Source organism: Molothrus ater, chromosome 1 (genome assembly GCF_012460135.2).
Source record: "Molothrus ater isolate BHLD 08-10-18 breed brown headed cowbird chromosome 1, BPBGC_Mater_1.1, whole genome shotgun sequence".
NCBI classification, from domain to species: Eukaryota; Metazoa; Chordata; class Aves; order Passeriformes; family Icteridae; genus Molothrus; species Molothrus ater.
In genome coordinates this window covers 96968487-96983883 of record NC_050478.2, presented here as the reverse complement: position 1 = coordinate 96983883, position 15397 = coordinate 96968487, and the positions used below count along the sequence as shown (strand labels likewise).

Below are 15397 nucleotides of genomic sequence, written 5' to 3'. Positions count from 1 at the left end.
AGAGCATTCTTTTCTTGTTATTTCTTGCATTTTGCAATTGAATCTCATTCAAATGTTCCTTGGAGTGAAGGAAATTGTCACTAGCAGAAATTTCTCCTCTACCTTTTTTTTTTCCTTAGTATTACCAACATACATAGGTAATACATACATTATGTATGTATTTGTGAAGTCTGCTTTGTGAAGTTTCTGTTTAAAAAGTTCATTGAGTTTTGAGCTTGAATAGGAAAGTGAAACTATATGCATTATGTATAAAAATGCTTAGTCTTTGTTTACTTTTGTGGTGAATGAAATAAATTTACTTGGCACAGGCACAAGTTCAGAAACAGCTAGTATTCTCATTATGAACCTTGATTTTACAGCTTATGTGGAGATGTTTTATATTAGGTTTTATATTAGTTTCTGGTTGACTGAGCCTGTGGTTTAAAGAATGAATTAGGCCACCTTGGACAAAGTACTCAGCCTTTTCAGGTACCTTTGTTAGGGCACTCATTCAAGATTTTATTTGCTGTTAATTAACTTGCTGGCATTTTGATACATTTTAGTGCTAAACTGCGCACATTTCCTCTCAAAAGCTTTTCCTCAAGGTCGTGATGTATCTTTCAGTACAAAACAAAAGCCTTGACCATGGTAACTTCTCCATACACACAAATTTTGGATCATCTGTGTAATGGTTCAGAGAAACCTGCAACTCTCCTAACTTAGTGCAAGTCGGGAAGAGCAGCTCAACACTTTCTTTAATTGTTTGTTTTTTTTTTTTAAATAGGGGATTTTTTTTCTCTTACAAGTAAAATTACTGAGAATAAAGGATTTCATTGTATTACAGAATGGTTTGGGTTGCAAGATGAGGCTGCTCAATGCCAGGCTATCAGGGTTCCCTGTAAAAAACTTTAAAATCAATAAACTAAAAATTCAAATTATCACTGCAGAAAGTTTCTCTTCTATAGAATCCATGAAACCAAACTAAGAAATCCTTCTTTTTGAGAGTCTTCAGCTGGTAAATGATGTTTGTTTTGTAGCAAATTTGGACCTAAGCCTAATTTAGTGTCAAGTGGGAACATGATTGAACCATTTTTGACTGTGTTGGCATAGTTGAAGAGCTGGACTCAGGACAGAGGGTGAGAGAGGGCTGGTTTAGTACTCCAACATTAGCACAAGTGCAAAAAGCTGCAAAGACAAAAGGAATTAATCTCTGCAAGGACTGGTGTAGTCTTTATATGGAAGACAATATAAGAAAGCTAACAACAAGCTTATTATGCTTACCTTACATTGGCTCAGAGCACAAAACTACAAAAATTGCTGCTCCAATTTCTTTTACTTAATCTCCTTGAAGTTCAGGCACACAGGCCTACAGTTACAGATAATAAATAGAAGAGTAGCAGTCAAAGAGATATCATATGTAAAATAGATCAGTTTTTCCAAATATGTGTCAGATTTTGGCAGCAGAAACATGAGCAAAAACAGAAAAGACTATTGGGTAATGTGAGATGTGTAAATAATTTTCTTTTCCCTGCCCTGGGTGGAGATGTTAGGTATTAGAATTTAAATATGTCTCCTCCCTTTATAAACACGCCTAAATGCATTATTAGGAAAAAAAAAATCTCAATGGAAACCAACTTAAAGTAGATAAACCTGCTCGTTCTTGAGAAAGATGTGATTGATGTTCTAATATTTCTACCACAGGAGCTACACCAACTTGTGATAGTCTAGGTAGGTGATTCACAGGTTAAGTGCAGCAGGACAGCAGGTATTTAAAAACACTTCCCAGAAAAAAACAGCAGCAATTAAGCCAACCTGGCCTTCAGTCAATATGCTGGCTTTAATTACACCTTTCAATATACTGCTTTTAAACAGCTGCTATTTTAGGTAGGGATACAGATGAAATAATGCTTGTTTTCCCTGTGCATAATATTTACAAGCAATTCACATTGTAGGTATTGAAACAATTTTTCTGTGTTTCAAAATATTGACATGTAGACATGGTCTTCACAAAACTCCGGCATTTTTGTGTCAAAATTGGAATGTTGAAAATCAGGATATTGTAAATGTACTGGTCTTAAACTGGCAATCCTGCAGTCTCTTCTGCATGCATAGTAAAGCTCCTTCTTCTCTAGAGGAGGACTTGATGACAATGCCAAAGACTTTTAAGTTAAATAATAGTTTTCCAATTCTGGGAAGTGATATGGCTCTTTAACAAATATGTATCTACTCAGGTACTTACTAATCTTGATGCTGTACAGTTTAAAAGTTACTACTACTTACTACAGTTAAAAAGTTTTCCTCAAATTCTGAGGAAAATGAAACTATTTTTCAATTAAGAATGGAAAATAAATATTTTGAAAGGGGGGAGGGTAAGAGTTTGTCATTCATTCTCTTCATATATTTCCTATGTATTTTATTCTCAATTTAAATTAGTTTTCTTCAAAAGTATTTATAATAAACAAACTAAACCATTGTCTTAAAAATCTGTCCCAAAAATTAGGTTTTTGATATTCTTTCTCCCTTCACAAAGATATATGTATCTAATGGAATTAAATCCAAAATTATTTTAGAATACATGAAAGTTGGAGCCCAGCTGTGTTCCCTGGAGTTTTTATTCCAACTGCAGTTAAATTCAAAGGAAAATTTGTTTTTCTTTATTTGGAACTGAAACAGGCCCAGAGTTTCACTTTCAATAAGTATATGGAAATCAATATGCTGTAATGTAGTTTATGCTGTTTTTCAGTTTCCATCTGCTGCCTTCCATTGCATCTTTTTGTGAGTGACAGCATAATAATTGCTGTACCAATTAATGCCCTTCCAATCCAACTGCATCATTACTGCAAAATAAATGTTTTGCTTTGTAGCAGTTTGTCCTGCTATGAAACTTTGCTTTAGTTATTCCAATCATCTAACAGCAGAAAAGGAAAAGCTGCTTTGTCATCAGTAGCTCAATAGAAGACACTGTATATTCAATACAGAGACTTGGCAGAATTTTAACCAGTATCAATTTATAAATAGGATAGCAGCAATCATTTATTTTCTGCCTTAAATGAACGTATCCTTTTTGATGAAATAATAGCCACTTAACTGATTTGAGACCGAAGTAGGGGGGTTTTTTGGAGAATTTTTTTTTCTTTATCCAGAATAAAATATGAAGCCTCTTTCTTTGCAACAAAAGCTCTTAGAGGATAAAAGCTTCCATCTGAAATAAGCAGCATAAAAATTTAGTTCTTTTCAGTAAGAGTTTAATTTTCCCTGGTGGGATTTCACTGCATAGCTACAGTGCCTTTCCCACTCTGTCCTCTGTCCTAACAAAAATGCTGCAAAGAATATCAGAGGTTGAAGCACTTTGAGACAAGCTTCCCCATTCAAACAATATCCTCAGTACAATCTCTGGGCCTCCTCTGGTATAAATAGGAGCTTTCACTGCTGTTGGGAAAGTCCTTGGAGAATGCACATCTAGATTAAAGACTGGTACTAGTTTTGGGAACTTTTCTGGCTCAAGAGTTGCATTTAGTCCAGTGAGAATTGTGTGAGGAAACAACACAGAGCTAACTCCTTCTTACTAACGTTTCATTCTTGAAACATCTGTTAGCTAATTGGGTTTTTTCCACCTTCTTGCACTATCCTGTTTTGCAATGATAAAATCTCATCTGTCTCTGTTTCCCTGCTTCCCAGACTGTTCTGTTTATTGTGAACAATAGAATTTTCCAATTAATATTTCTAAAAAGAAAAAACTGCTTTACAATGGAGCAATTGATTCACTTTATTTATTCTTAGCTTGCACTGATTGATTCATAGAAATTTCTTTTGAGCACAAGTTTTTCTGTAGCATTTATAGAAATATTTATAGCAATTGCAGAACTCTTGGAATCGTAAAGTCTCAGAGACTCCCAAATACAAAACACAATAGTAATAAAGATATCCAAGTGGCTTTAATTTAATTACTTCAATTTTGTGCTCATAATCTTGGAAATGGAAATACAAAATTTTATTTTCAAAAATAAATTTATTATTCTTACCCAGAAAAATAGAAATGCATTAGAAGTACATCCTTTTGTTTGTAAAGTCATCTGTTCAGAGGTTAAGAAATCCCAGATGAAAGCTTGCTGTGCAGCTGCAAATGTCTTTATTTTTACCTAATGGCGATCTCATATAAAGTAATTAAAGGCCTGCAACAGAAGCTGAAACACAGGAGCCTCTGGTTCTATTAATTTTTAATCACTGTACTGCAGAAACATAAACTTATATTAGATCTTGGATGGGAAAAGCTTAGTCACGGGGTTTCAAAAGTGCTCCCGCATCAGAGCTGTGAGCAGTCTGGTGGCGATGGTGGCACATTGCTCATGGGTCATCATTTGCCAAACAAACCATCTGGCATGGAAACCAGCCTGAGAAAAAACCTGCCATCTCTTCCCCTTGGCTGCTTGTTGCTGCTCCTCAGCGTTGCCAGTGCAGAGATTTGTAGGGCTCTTGCAAACCAGATGACCAAAGTGCTTCCGTCTACAAAGCAGCTTTGCGGTCTCAATGGCTCAACTGAGGGGCAGTGAGCAGCAGTGTCAGTACAGAGCAGAAAGGGAACATTTTCAGCTGATTTTCCACAGAAAGTGTAATGTTGAACCTCACCCACAGGCAAAGGGGAATTTTAACGCAGGACTTGTACATCAGAGATGAGTGCTCTAACCAATGAACATCAGATGAGAATCCCTTGAATTCTTGTATTTGAAAAGAAAAGACTGACCTTTATTTCATTTAAAAAAGAAAAATGGTTGGCACCTGCCTTCTGGTTAAGAATTTGAATTCTGAATCTAAAACAGAAACATCTCCCAGTAAGCAGCAGTAAGGGAGCTTTTAAAGCTTATCCCTGGATCTCTTCTCTTCTTATTTTTTTTTCCTTTTCATTTAGCTTAGTGCTGCAAGTTTTTTCTCAGAAGTTGTAATCGATCTACTTATATGTACATCAGTCACTGCTGTTACTAGGAAACCATTGGGTTTTTCCTCTAAAGAATTGTTATAAATAAGCACCATGCCATGAAATAAGATCCTTGTGTATACTTCCTCTGCTTCCAACATAATTAAGATCAGGAAAAATCTAATTTAATGTAATTTACTGGGTTACATTAAATTTTCTTGATGGATCATTCATACCTAATTGCTTTGGACTGCAGCTTCATTGCATTCTATAATCCTGAGAGTAAATTTGAATAAAGGATGAAGCAGGCTGAGTAATACTTATGTTTCCAAGGTCCTGTCCTGGAACAGAAAAAAAAGCAACTTTTCCTCTGTAAGCCATGGGGGGAAAAAAACTCCCCCAGCTCCACTGTTGTCTTCAGGTCATGAAATCTGGGTGAATCAAATTCATCTTGTGCTGACTTCAGACGAATTGTAGGGAAGAGTTAGTTTTGTGTTCTTAAAAGCAGCTGTGGTATCAAAGAGCTGCAAAATCCACAAACAGTATTCTTCTTCTTCTTCTTCTTCTTCTTCTTCTTCTCTCTTAGCCTTTTAAGGGCCAAATATGACTGAAGCAGGAAACTTAGAAAGCTGTGGAACTTTAATCCTTCACTGCAAAAACTTTACCTGTATCTTTAGTTTCAAAATCCTGACTGCTGACATAAAGTGTAATCTTGGAGACTGCAGTACCTAGGGCTCCGTAAGACTGATCAGCTGTATGAATCTTAAAATAATATTTGGGAATGAAAATAAAAGAGTCTATTATAATATAGAATTTCCGGTATGTGATATGCTGAATTTTAACAAAAAGCTGATAAGTGCCCTAAATTTTGGAAATTTACTATTTATCAGTCTTAAGTCAACTTGGAACCTTTTGGACTATTTTTTTATTTTGCCACCATCATTTTCTTATTCATTTGTTGAAGTATATATAGCTAATTGGTTTGGTTTTTTTTTAATATAAGTTGAAGGTAAATATATTGCCTAGATCCATTCTTTCCAAACTTGTAACTTTTCTCTTACCCATAGCTCTCCCATTTCATTTGAACCAATGTCCTCTACTCTTTTTGTTATTATTTTCATAGATTGATATCATAGTGCTCAGCTTGAACCTCAACCAGACATCTTAGACCTCTTGGCTCTGCTAAGTGTACCTTAATCTTTTCAACCTGTCTGTCTCTCTTCTATTTCACTACATATCCTAGCAGTTAGGAGAGAAGAACTCTCCTCTTAAAATCTTTGGCTACAGAATGGCAAAAACTAGCCCTGTTGTGACATTTAGCATCTACAAATTTTCCTTTAAAGAACAGCAAGGGATGTGTTGGCTGTTGGAAATGAAAGACCTGAATTTAATTTCCTTTTTAACTCTCATAGATTCAAATTCATTTTCTACATTCCAAGACACTGGCTAAATTCCTTAACTAGAAATTAGTGCATTAGGGGCATTCTTCATCACTGTATTAAAGCTACACTATTCTACAAAAGTGGATTTAAAATTAATTATACAAGATACAGCAGATGACACAAATAGGTCTGAGTTTAGGGAACTCTGTGGTTAGTAAGTCTCTTTACTAAGTGGTCATTGTCACAGGGATTGTTTTATACTCTTTGGATAAAATACATTAAGAAAATGAAGGAAAGTTATACCTTGACATACTTTATTTATCTTTATTAGTAGGAAAGAGACAAATTTTACATGGAAATCATGGGCCTGGTTTAGCAACTCCTTATGGCATTTAAAGACATATAATTCTGCTTCTGGGTAAAGGGAAAGCAAGATCTTACATCCTGAGAAGGAAATGCAGCAGATTTGCAACAAAAAGTTAAAATCTAGAATCACGCATCTGCTCATGGTTAGGTTTGCATTAGATTAAGAAATAGAGTACCAGTAATTGTGATGTAATCCCAAATGAAAGTAAAAAAAAACTAATAAAGGCCTTATATAATATCATGATTGAAAGTTGGTTAAAGCAATAAAACCTTTAAGACTATTCACAAACATTATCAGCTACTGTGTAGCTCAGAGCTCACAGTCACCATAAGCTTTAGTTCAGTTTGATGCAAAAGCTTCTTGAAGCAGAAAACATCTAAACTTTTCATCTCAGTCAAGTTTTGGTAGCCAATGTCAATTTAACCCCATGAATAAAGAGTAAAAATACACATAAAAAATTCATCCTGCTTGCTTGTGCTTTGAAACTGATTTTATGATCATTAACATGCCACTGGGAATTCAGATTCTGGTTTTACTGTCTTCAGTGTCACTAAGGTGTACCTTCTATTCTATTTTTCATTTAGTTGGATTTTTTTTTCTCTCTTGGTCCCAGCATTGGTCTGATAGTATCATGTTCAGGGGGAGCCATGGAGTTTTTTTCATGACAAAGTCAGTAACGTGTTATGATCAAACTTTTCCAAATGCAAGTGAGGAAAAGTTTTCCCAAGTCCAGTGAACATCATCCTTGGTTTCAACACTACTGGGCCAGCTGCTAACTGTTCTGAAACGTGTCAGCATGAGCTGAATTCTTTAGTATTTGAGTCTATACCATTGCAGCTATTCTTTAATATCTCTGTGGTTGGCATAAAAATATGATTTTGCATTCTTACAGGTAATAAGTGTATTAAGATAGTTTTTAAAGCATTATGCAAAACCATTTTAAATCCAAATTCCAATATACATTTCCAAAAACAACAACAAAAAATAAAAATGCATGAAGATATGCATTTTGGAAGTTTTGGTTTTGTTACTTATTGAATTACAATTTTGAAAGGAAATATAAGTTAGGAAAACTATCAGGTTACAGAATTGGGTCATCAGGGTTACCTGAGTTTCATCACTGGCTTTTCACATGTGGTTTCCCATCTTACTGATTAAAGCAATGGTTATATGAGATTCACAAGGCCATCTGGAAAAGAGCACATCCTGGCACATCCTCATCCCAAACAGTATTCTGCCGTGTGCACCATATCCCACTGCCAGTTCCTTTTGGAATTACAGTGGTGCTGTGCTTACCTGACAAACTGGCATCATGTTCAAAAGACAGTAAGAAAATGAAGTGGGATTTGTGGAACTAATCCCTTTGAAACCCCTGGCATTACCTTCATGGGAAGCGCTTCAGGTAAAAAAGATGTGCACTAGTTATTTGTGAGCCCTAACAGACAGACAGAGAGACAGCCCTAAAAGACTTGTTAAGTAGAAAATGCACAAATACGACACTGAAATTTTGAAAAGTAATTCTGACCCTAAATTATATCTGAGTTGGGTCTGGGGCCTTTTGCCTTGGCTGGGAATCTGTCAGCCACTTGTGCCCTTAGCCACAGGGAATACCCTCTTCTGCAGCCCCAAAAGGACCCAATGAAGCAACTCTGCTCTCCAGGCACCTTGGCACTGTGGGACAGTAGGAAGCTAATCTACTGGAGTCTGTGTCTGTGGTGAAAATCCTCAAAGCCCACTTACATCCTGTGTGTTCATGTCTCTCCTTGCTCCAGGTCACAACCTCGGCTCAGCGAAGGTGTCCCGGGCGCAGACATTTCCCAGCTACCCTTCGGAGCAGGGTGAGGAGCACCAGCAGCCGCTGTCGCTGGCCAGCAGCTACGCCTTCAGCTACGGCTCGGGGCTGGTGCAATGACAGCCGGGGGCTGGACATGGACAGCTGAGCCTGGAGCCTCCCGCCAGGACCGGGGAGCCGCTGGCCCCCTCTGCACCCACCATTTGCCGTGAAAACTGATGCCGACCAGCTCCAGCCGGGGCGCCGCCGATGCGGGAACCTGGAGAGGCGGCTTCCCCGAAGCAGAGGCTAAGTCTTTATTTATTTATTTTGCCGTTCCTTTTGTCGATATGTTCAGAAAGGAGGGGGTTGGGGGGTTGGGGGGAGGGAGGAAGGGGGACACGTCTGTGTTGTAAGAAAGTGGTGGAAACAAATGAAACTGTGTTGGTTGGTGTGAAGGTTTCTGCATGACCGGAGAAGGTCCCTTCTGGGGCTCCATTGCAATGGCGCGTTTGACACTGGGGGCCTTCCTTCCCGCCCCCACCAGCAGGACAGCCTGTCTTCACCCACAACCTCTGTAGGTCCTTGCCACAGCCTACAATTCCCGCTGGAGGCACTGAAATGTCACCTACTCAAGATGTGGCATCAGTGCTGTGAGGGTCACCTCCAGATACAAGTGGGTTCACCCACTGCCCTAGAGGGTGTTTGGGTGTTTTTTGAGCCAGGCACCAACAAATACTGGAGCAGCAGACTGATATGTTTTGTTGGGAATTGGGTTTGGTGCATCAAGGTAAGGTTATTGCCTGGTCCAGCTCTAATCTTAAATTCCTGGGGCACAAATTCATCCCTTACACGTACAATTTTCACCATGCCCCTAAGAGCTGTGAACATCCCTATCAGCAGCACAGTCTAGTCCTCAGAACTGCTGTAAAATCCTCTTTTTTTGCAAATTATTTAGGTAGCCATCCCTGCAAGCCTAACTTTAAAAAGTGGGAAAACTGTTCTTCAAACAGAAAAACGTGGGCCACTTGCCCCGCTGGCAACTGCCTGTGCCACGGCTGGGCCAGACATGGTAGAACTGAGCTCTGGTCTTGTCTTTCTGGTCAGTGTTACTTTTATTTTCTGTGTTTTCCTCTCAGATTTCTGTTCTAGATGCACATTGTATCTTGTATGATCATGTGTCAAGCATCTGTTTACTCTCAAAAGGAGGATGAGTACCTCTCAATGGAGATTTTCTGTCTTTGGAAGACGTCTTTAAAAAACGAACTGTAGTAGATGTTTGTAATCAGTAATGAGGGAATAAGTTGGAAGGCATACCTGTAGGTGGGGAATGAATTTTATCTATCCTGAACATTTAGATTTTTGTAACTGTTATCAAATATTTATGTACTTCTCGTGATGCCCTGAAATGTTTGAAATTGTGAGGAGAAAAATTTGCCCTCTTGTATGATCTGAGGAGCCTTGTGTTCTGTTCCCAGTGTGAAACTATTGCCATGATTACCAGAGGGATTCAGTTCATTGGTTGTTTCTCAGGACAGGTTGAGGAAATGTATCAAGGAGGAGACACATAGACTCTTTTCCAATGAAACAATTGGTTTTATGTACTATAATTTAACGGAAAAAGTGCTGTTGGGTTGTTTTATATATGCACATTATATATATATATATATGTATTAAAAGGTATGGAAGAAACTTCTGCTTTTGATTAAACATTTACTGATACAGTATGGTCAGCTTTTCTCCAACCATCTTCCTGGCTAAGAGACCTTGCAGACTTACAGCTTTCAGTGAACGGCTGCTGAATAAGAAAAGCTTTGCGATCCACTTGAATGAAACAGTTCTACCCCACCAAAATCATCTTTATTTATTTTTTCTGTTTTTCCTGGTCTCATTCACTACCTCTTTTCCTTCTCACAGTGGTGCCATACTCAGGAATAGAATGGCTCCCTGCAGAGAGTATTTTGATGAGCTAAAATGTAAAACTGCTCTCCCACGCTGTCAGGGCACTGTACCTAGGGTGCTCTCAGAGCTGTACCCATCAAGGAAGCTTCATTCACACTTTCATTTAAGAAAAAGATTCAGTTGACATTTTGCTTAGGGAAAATTTCCAATTGGCAAACTTTAAAGGTGAAATTTGATACAAAACGATGATGATGTAATTTTGTTACTCAGTGCAGCTTTGCCAAATATTTGCCTTTTGGGGAAATGGTCAGTTATTTTTACTCATTTGCAACTGGGATTCTTCCATTTGCCCTAAAATTAAATATATTTTCTTTGAAACTCCTTAAATTAAGTTTTCAATATGTTCTACAGTTTTCAATGCTGTGTCCAAGTAACTTTCTTCCTCTGTGACTTAAATACGAGTCATTTAATAATTACATATTCTGCATAGCCCAAAAGTGGGGAAAAAGCAAATCAGCAGAATATGCTTTATAGGTCCAGGGTCCATATACTTTAATAACCTATCTAAATCCTCAACCTAGTACTTCAACTAGAAGTACTTCAACTAGTATTTCTATAAAAAGCATAAGATCTAGATAATGTTCTTTTTGTTTCCTGGGGAGCAGTTGCTGTCTGTGGCTTTGTCTTCCAATGAAGTACCTGAGTATTGTCAAGTTAATGAAAATGTAGATGCTATTTTCAAAGAAAACACACCAAAAAAAGGAGGGAAGAGGGCATTATAGCAGTTTTGGCTATATATATGGCCATATCTAGCAGTTTTACTAAATATTTTGCTTTCATTGCATAATGCAACCATCCTCTCAACTCATACATTTATAAAATACCTGTGAGGTCTCATACAATACACAGAAAATTGAACAAAGCTTCAGAACACAACCAATCTAGAGCAAATCTGACCTGTTGGGAACCTATTTCTTGTAGTGACTAAACACAAGCACACTAGAATTTGAAAATGAGGATGCAACTTTACAATGTACTGTAACACAGTCTAAGACAACTGGTAACCTGAAGCACAAAAGTATTCAGGAGCCAGTGGACGCTGCCATTAGTGCCACTCCAGAACAGCAGATGATACCACTGTAACACTGATGTATTCACACAGCTTCCACAAATGTTCCTCAGAAAAGCTCCATGAGAACCAGGCAGACACTGTCACAGCAGTGTGCCAGAAAATTCTGTTTTCACAGAGTTGCTTTAATTCCTGGCACATGCCTGTTGATAACCTAAGTGATGGCCACTGAGACTACTTTGTACAGCTCCTAGTGCTTCCTCCAGAAGGAAAACTCTCTTTTGGAGCACATGGTAGAGCTGCCTGCCTAGAGACTACAGTGGCTTTTAAATAGACCCAGGGACCCCATGGGACCCTGTTCCAGTCTCGGCTTTCCTCCTGTGCAAGGCACACAGACTACTCCTGACCCGAGAGTTGCTCTCTGTTTTCAGCTAATGAGCTGTTAAGGGATGGAGGGCAACAAAATGTCTTCAGTGGTAACCAGGTACAGCTGGTACAAATGGAATTGCATTAGTACATGATAAAATAAAACAAATAAAATAAAGCTTCTGCTTTTATTTCTGTATCAGAGGATGTGATATGAATATATAATTGTAACTGTGATTTACATTTTTTTGAAATCACCCTTTGATAACAATATATTCACCCCTATGAACCAATAACACATGGCATTACTAAATATAGTTACTAATATATCTTTACTGTGAATATTATAGATTGATGCATGCTGGTACTTTTGATTTTGAAGTCAGTCGGTGGAGAAAAGGTGAAATTGAAAGAGACTGCTAATAAATCATCAAATGGTGCTAAGGAACTTGAATAGTCCCATTTTTTAAACAGCCACATGTCATTATTTATAGTTTAAACTGTCTGTGAGCACACTCCTTTGAAACAATTTCATCTGCCCATGTAAAAGAAAAAGGAGAATCTCTTGTAGCAGGGACTTTGCTGTTTTACTGAGTAAATATTCAGACATTACTTTTTGTGGCAGACAGGTGGTCACATGTATCAAGTTCTGTCCTTGGGAGGTTTTGATGTGTTTGTTTTCTTCTTTTTTGGTTCCACAAGAGCTACAAGTAAAACTTGAAAATGTATTGACAAACCAAAGGAGTGTGTCAAGATATTGACAATAGCTGCTCTCTTTTGTTTTGTCAGAAGTCTACCATGATATTTCAGGAAAAATACTTCATTCCACAACACACGTATAGAAATCCTGTTGGGATGCAGAAAACTATAATCAAGTTTTGTTCTAAGTTAATAAGACTTTGCTGGAAGAAGGGTTGAAATTGAGTGTCTGAGGGCAAAAGTGTTTTAAAGTGCTCTCTATAGCAATAATTTAAGTACAAAATACAGCCTTCAGGCACCCATTTATTTAGAAGCTGCTAAAGTGCAGACAATCTGTGACGACCCTTACCTGCTTACGGCAAAGAGAAAAAAAGGTCAATCGTTAATCATATCTATGTACTGCATTTATCAGAAAAGGAATTAACTTCATGCTTGCTCAGCTTTCCAGTCTAAAAGGCAATACTATGAGGAGTAGGGTTTTTTGAGATATTTGATCTCTAGAACAGACAAATACCATCAGCCTGTAGCATATAAACCTCTACCCAGACTAGCTCACCAGCCACATGTGCTAGTTTTCATCTGGTAACCTAGAAACTGCAGGGTGGTTTTCCATTAGAAAATACAACTGTCTTGAATGGCTGTGCATTTTAGCATGAAATAAAGAATTATTTACAAAATGCTAAAAAGGAAGGAGTAATGAGTTCCAATTAATCTCTGCTTTAGTGTTTAATATCAGTGTATTTTGGCTCTTTTTTAAACCTACTGCAAAGGAGTAAGTGTGGCTTTTATCCACACATGGAATGGAGTGAACAGTGGAAAAAGTGTGAAAAGCTGCTCTTTGATTACGAGAATAGATCCAATAGCACTGGAAAATTTCATTTTTCCATACATCATTCAAATACTTGTGACTCTTTCCAAACACACTTATTACACAACAGGATATATTAGAATTTTACAGTTTTAACCATAGAGAACTGGTCAAAATGCCTGCCTGTGTTTTGTAAGTAGAAGATAATGACTGTGCAACACCACTGTAGTGACATAATTTTAAAATCAAAGGGCTGGATATATGAATTCTGCAGTTATAAAATCTTGTTCTACATGAAGGGTGTTGTGTTTGTTCTTGATATTATAAATAAATGCTCTTCACTTTTTATTTTAGATAAAAAGGTGAGGTATATTGGAAACAAGGATAAGCTTATGGTGGAATGAAAAAAACCTCAAAGAATATTGACTCCTTTGTTGTAACAAAAAGTTTATCTCCCTCTTCAGGTCGTTAAAAGACAGTAAAAGGTGATGGGTGAAGGTCCTGTGTTTTCAGCAATTATTAAATTGCATTGTGCTTAGAAACCTAAATATTAGTATCCGCTGGCGAAGTGGTGCTATTGAAGAAAATGGAAGTTTCACTTTGCACAGATTTTTACAAGCTTATGCAGCTCGACAGATTTTTACAGACACATGTAAAACACACATGAAAGTAACTGAGGTTTAAGTATTATTAAATATCATTAAAGCATTTGACAATGGCCATATTCTTATAAATATTGCTAGCTGTAATGGAGACAATATTTCCTTTTAAATTGAATGCAAGCTCAGAAAGTAATAGGCTTCTTCTAATAGGAAAAAGTTAATCTTTTAAACATCACATTTAAAGTCCCAAAGAATGAATTTCATTGGGGTTTTTTGTTGCTTTGATACAGAAATCTTCATGAGGTTCAACAGATTTACTACGTTCTCTTACAATCCTGAGATTGTCAAGTGCATTAATATATTTTACAGGAGATTTTTTCCAGTGAGAATATTTGACATGAATGAAGTTAATTTTTAATCAGCTGACACATTGTTTTCAGTCTTTTTAAAAATTGTATGATAGCAAGTGAGAATGGAATAGAAAATAGCACAAAATTAATTGGCTGATTTGGCAATTCCATACCAGTAACCAAAATAAGGGTTTCAGTTAAACATTTATTCTCATCACTGCTCCAATACTTAAAACAGAATAAATTACATAAAATAAAATTTTCCTTGTGGATGTTAATTGTTGCATTTCCTGAGTTTCCATAGATGATGGGCTGTGGCAGGAGATATCCAGAACTACTTTTTTGAAATTGTTCTGATTTGAGATGGTTGCAAGGAAAAACAGAAAATACATGAAAAAAAATAGTGCTATGACTTCTTACCAAAGAATGATACATGCTAACTTTTTATTTCTTTGAAAATCATCACTACAAAAAGGTAGAGAAATTTATGAAAGGAAGTGAAGAATGGGGTAAGAAACCAACAAAAATAAAACCAGATTCTGTAATCTCTAAAAGGATTAGGAGAAATTGGCAAACACTTAAGCACACAGCAGTGGGCCATGTTGAGCACAAAACACTTCCCCATGGCATTCAACTTCTCCTTCATCAGGAGCTGGAAACGATGTCGTGTGCTCAGTCTGATTCACTGCTCTACATTACCTTCTTTACAAAGCATGATGGGCTCATTTTCCCTAGCCTGGCTGCAAGAACAGAGTACCAGTCTGCCTGACACCCATTATGCAATATAGAAAAACCAGTATTTTGCATAATGCACCACCAATGCTATCACACAGCTTTGTGGAACTCACTGCAGCCAGGTATTGTCAAAAGTAGAATTTAGAATATTTCACAGCTCATTGAGTTCTGGGTGATATCTTCCTTTATGATCCATAAAAATACATGCAGAGGTGCTCAACCTTTTTTCTTCTAATTTCAAAATGTTCTGACAGAGTTCTGTCGGAAGGTTCCTCCCATTCTAACACCGTTGGGTAAATTATAGACATTTCAAAGAAAATAATAAATGTCTGCTTAAGACAGTTTTATTTCAGAGGGAAAAAAAGAGTAATAAAAGAGATTAATTTTAATACATGCAAATATTTCAAACATACATTCCTCTTTTCAAATACATATGTAGACATCAGCACAAACAA

At 37.1% G+C, this 15397-nt stretch overlaps 1 protein-coding gene across 1 annotated transcript in view; it reads left to right on the top strand.

Moving 5' to 3' along the window:
• Positions 1 to 8771, top strand: part of DOK6 (docking protein 6) — a 240952-nt gene extending 232181 nt beyond the window's left edge. Inside the window, exon 8 of the mRNA XM_036378992.1 lies at positions 8413 to 8771. Within this exon, the coding sequence (XP_036234885.1) occupies positions 8413 to 8552 (140 nt within the window). The 3' untranslated portion in view covers positions 8553 to 8771. The remainder of the gene's footprint in view (positions 1 to 8412) is intronic.
• The last annotated feature ends 6626 nt before the right edge of the window (positions 8772 to 15397 follow it).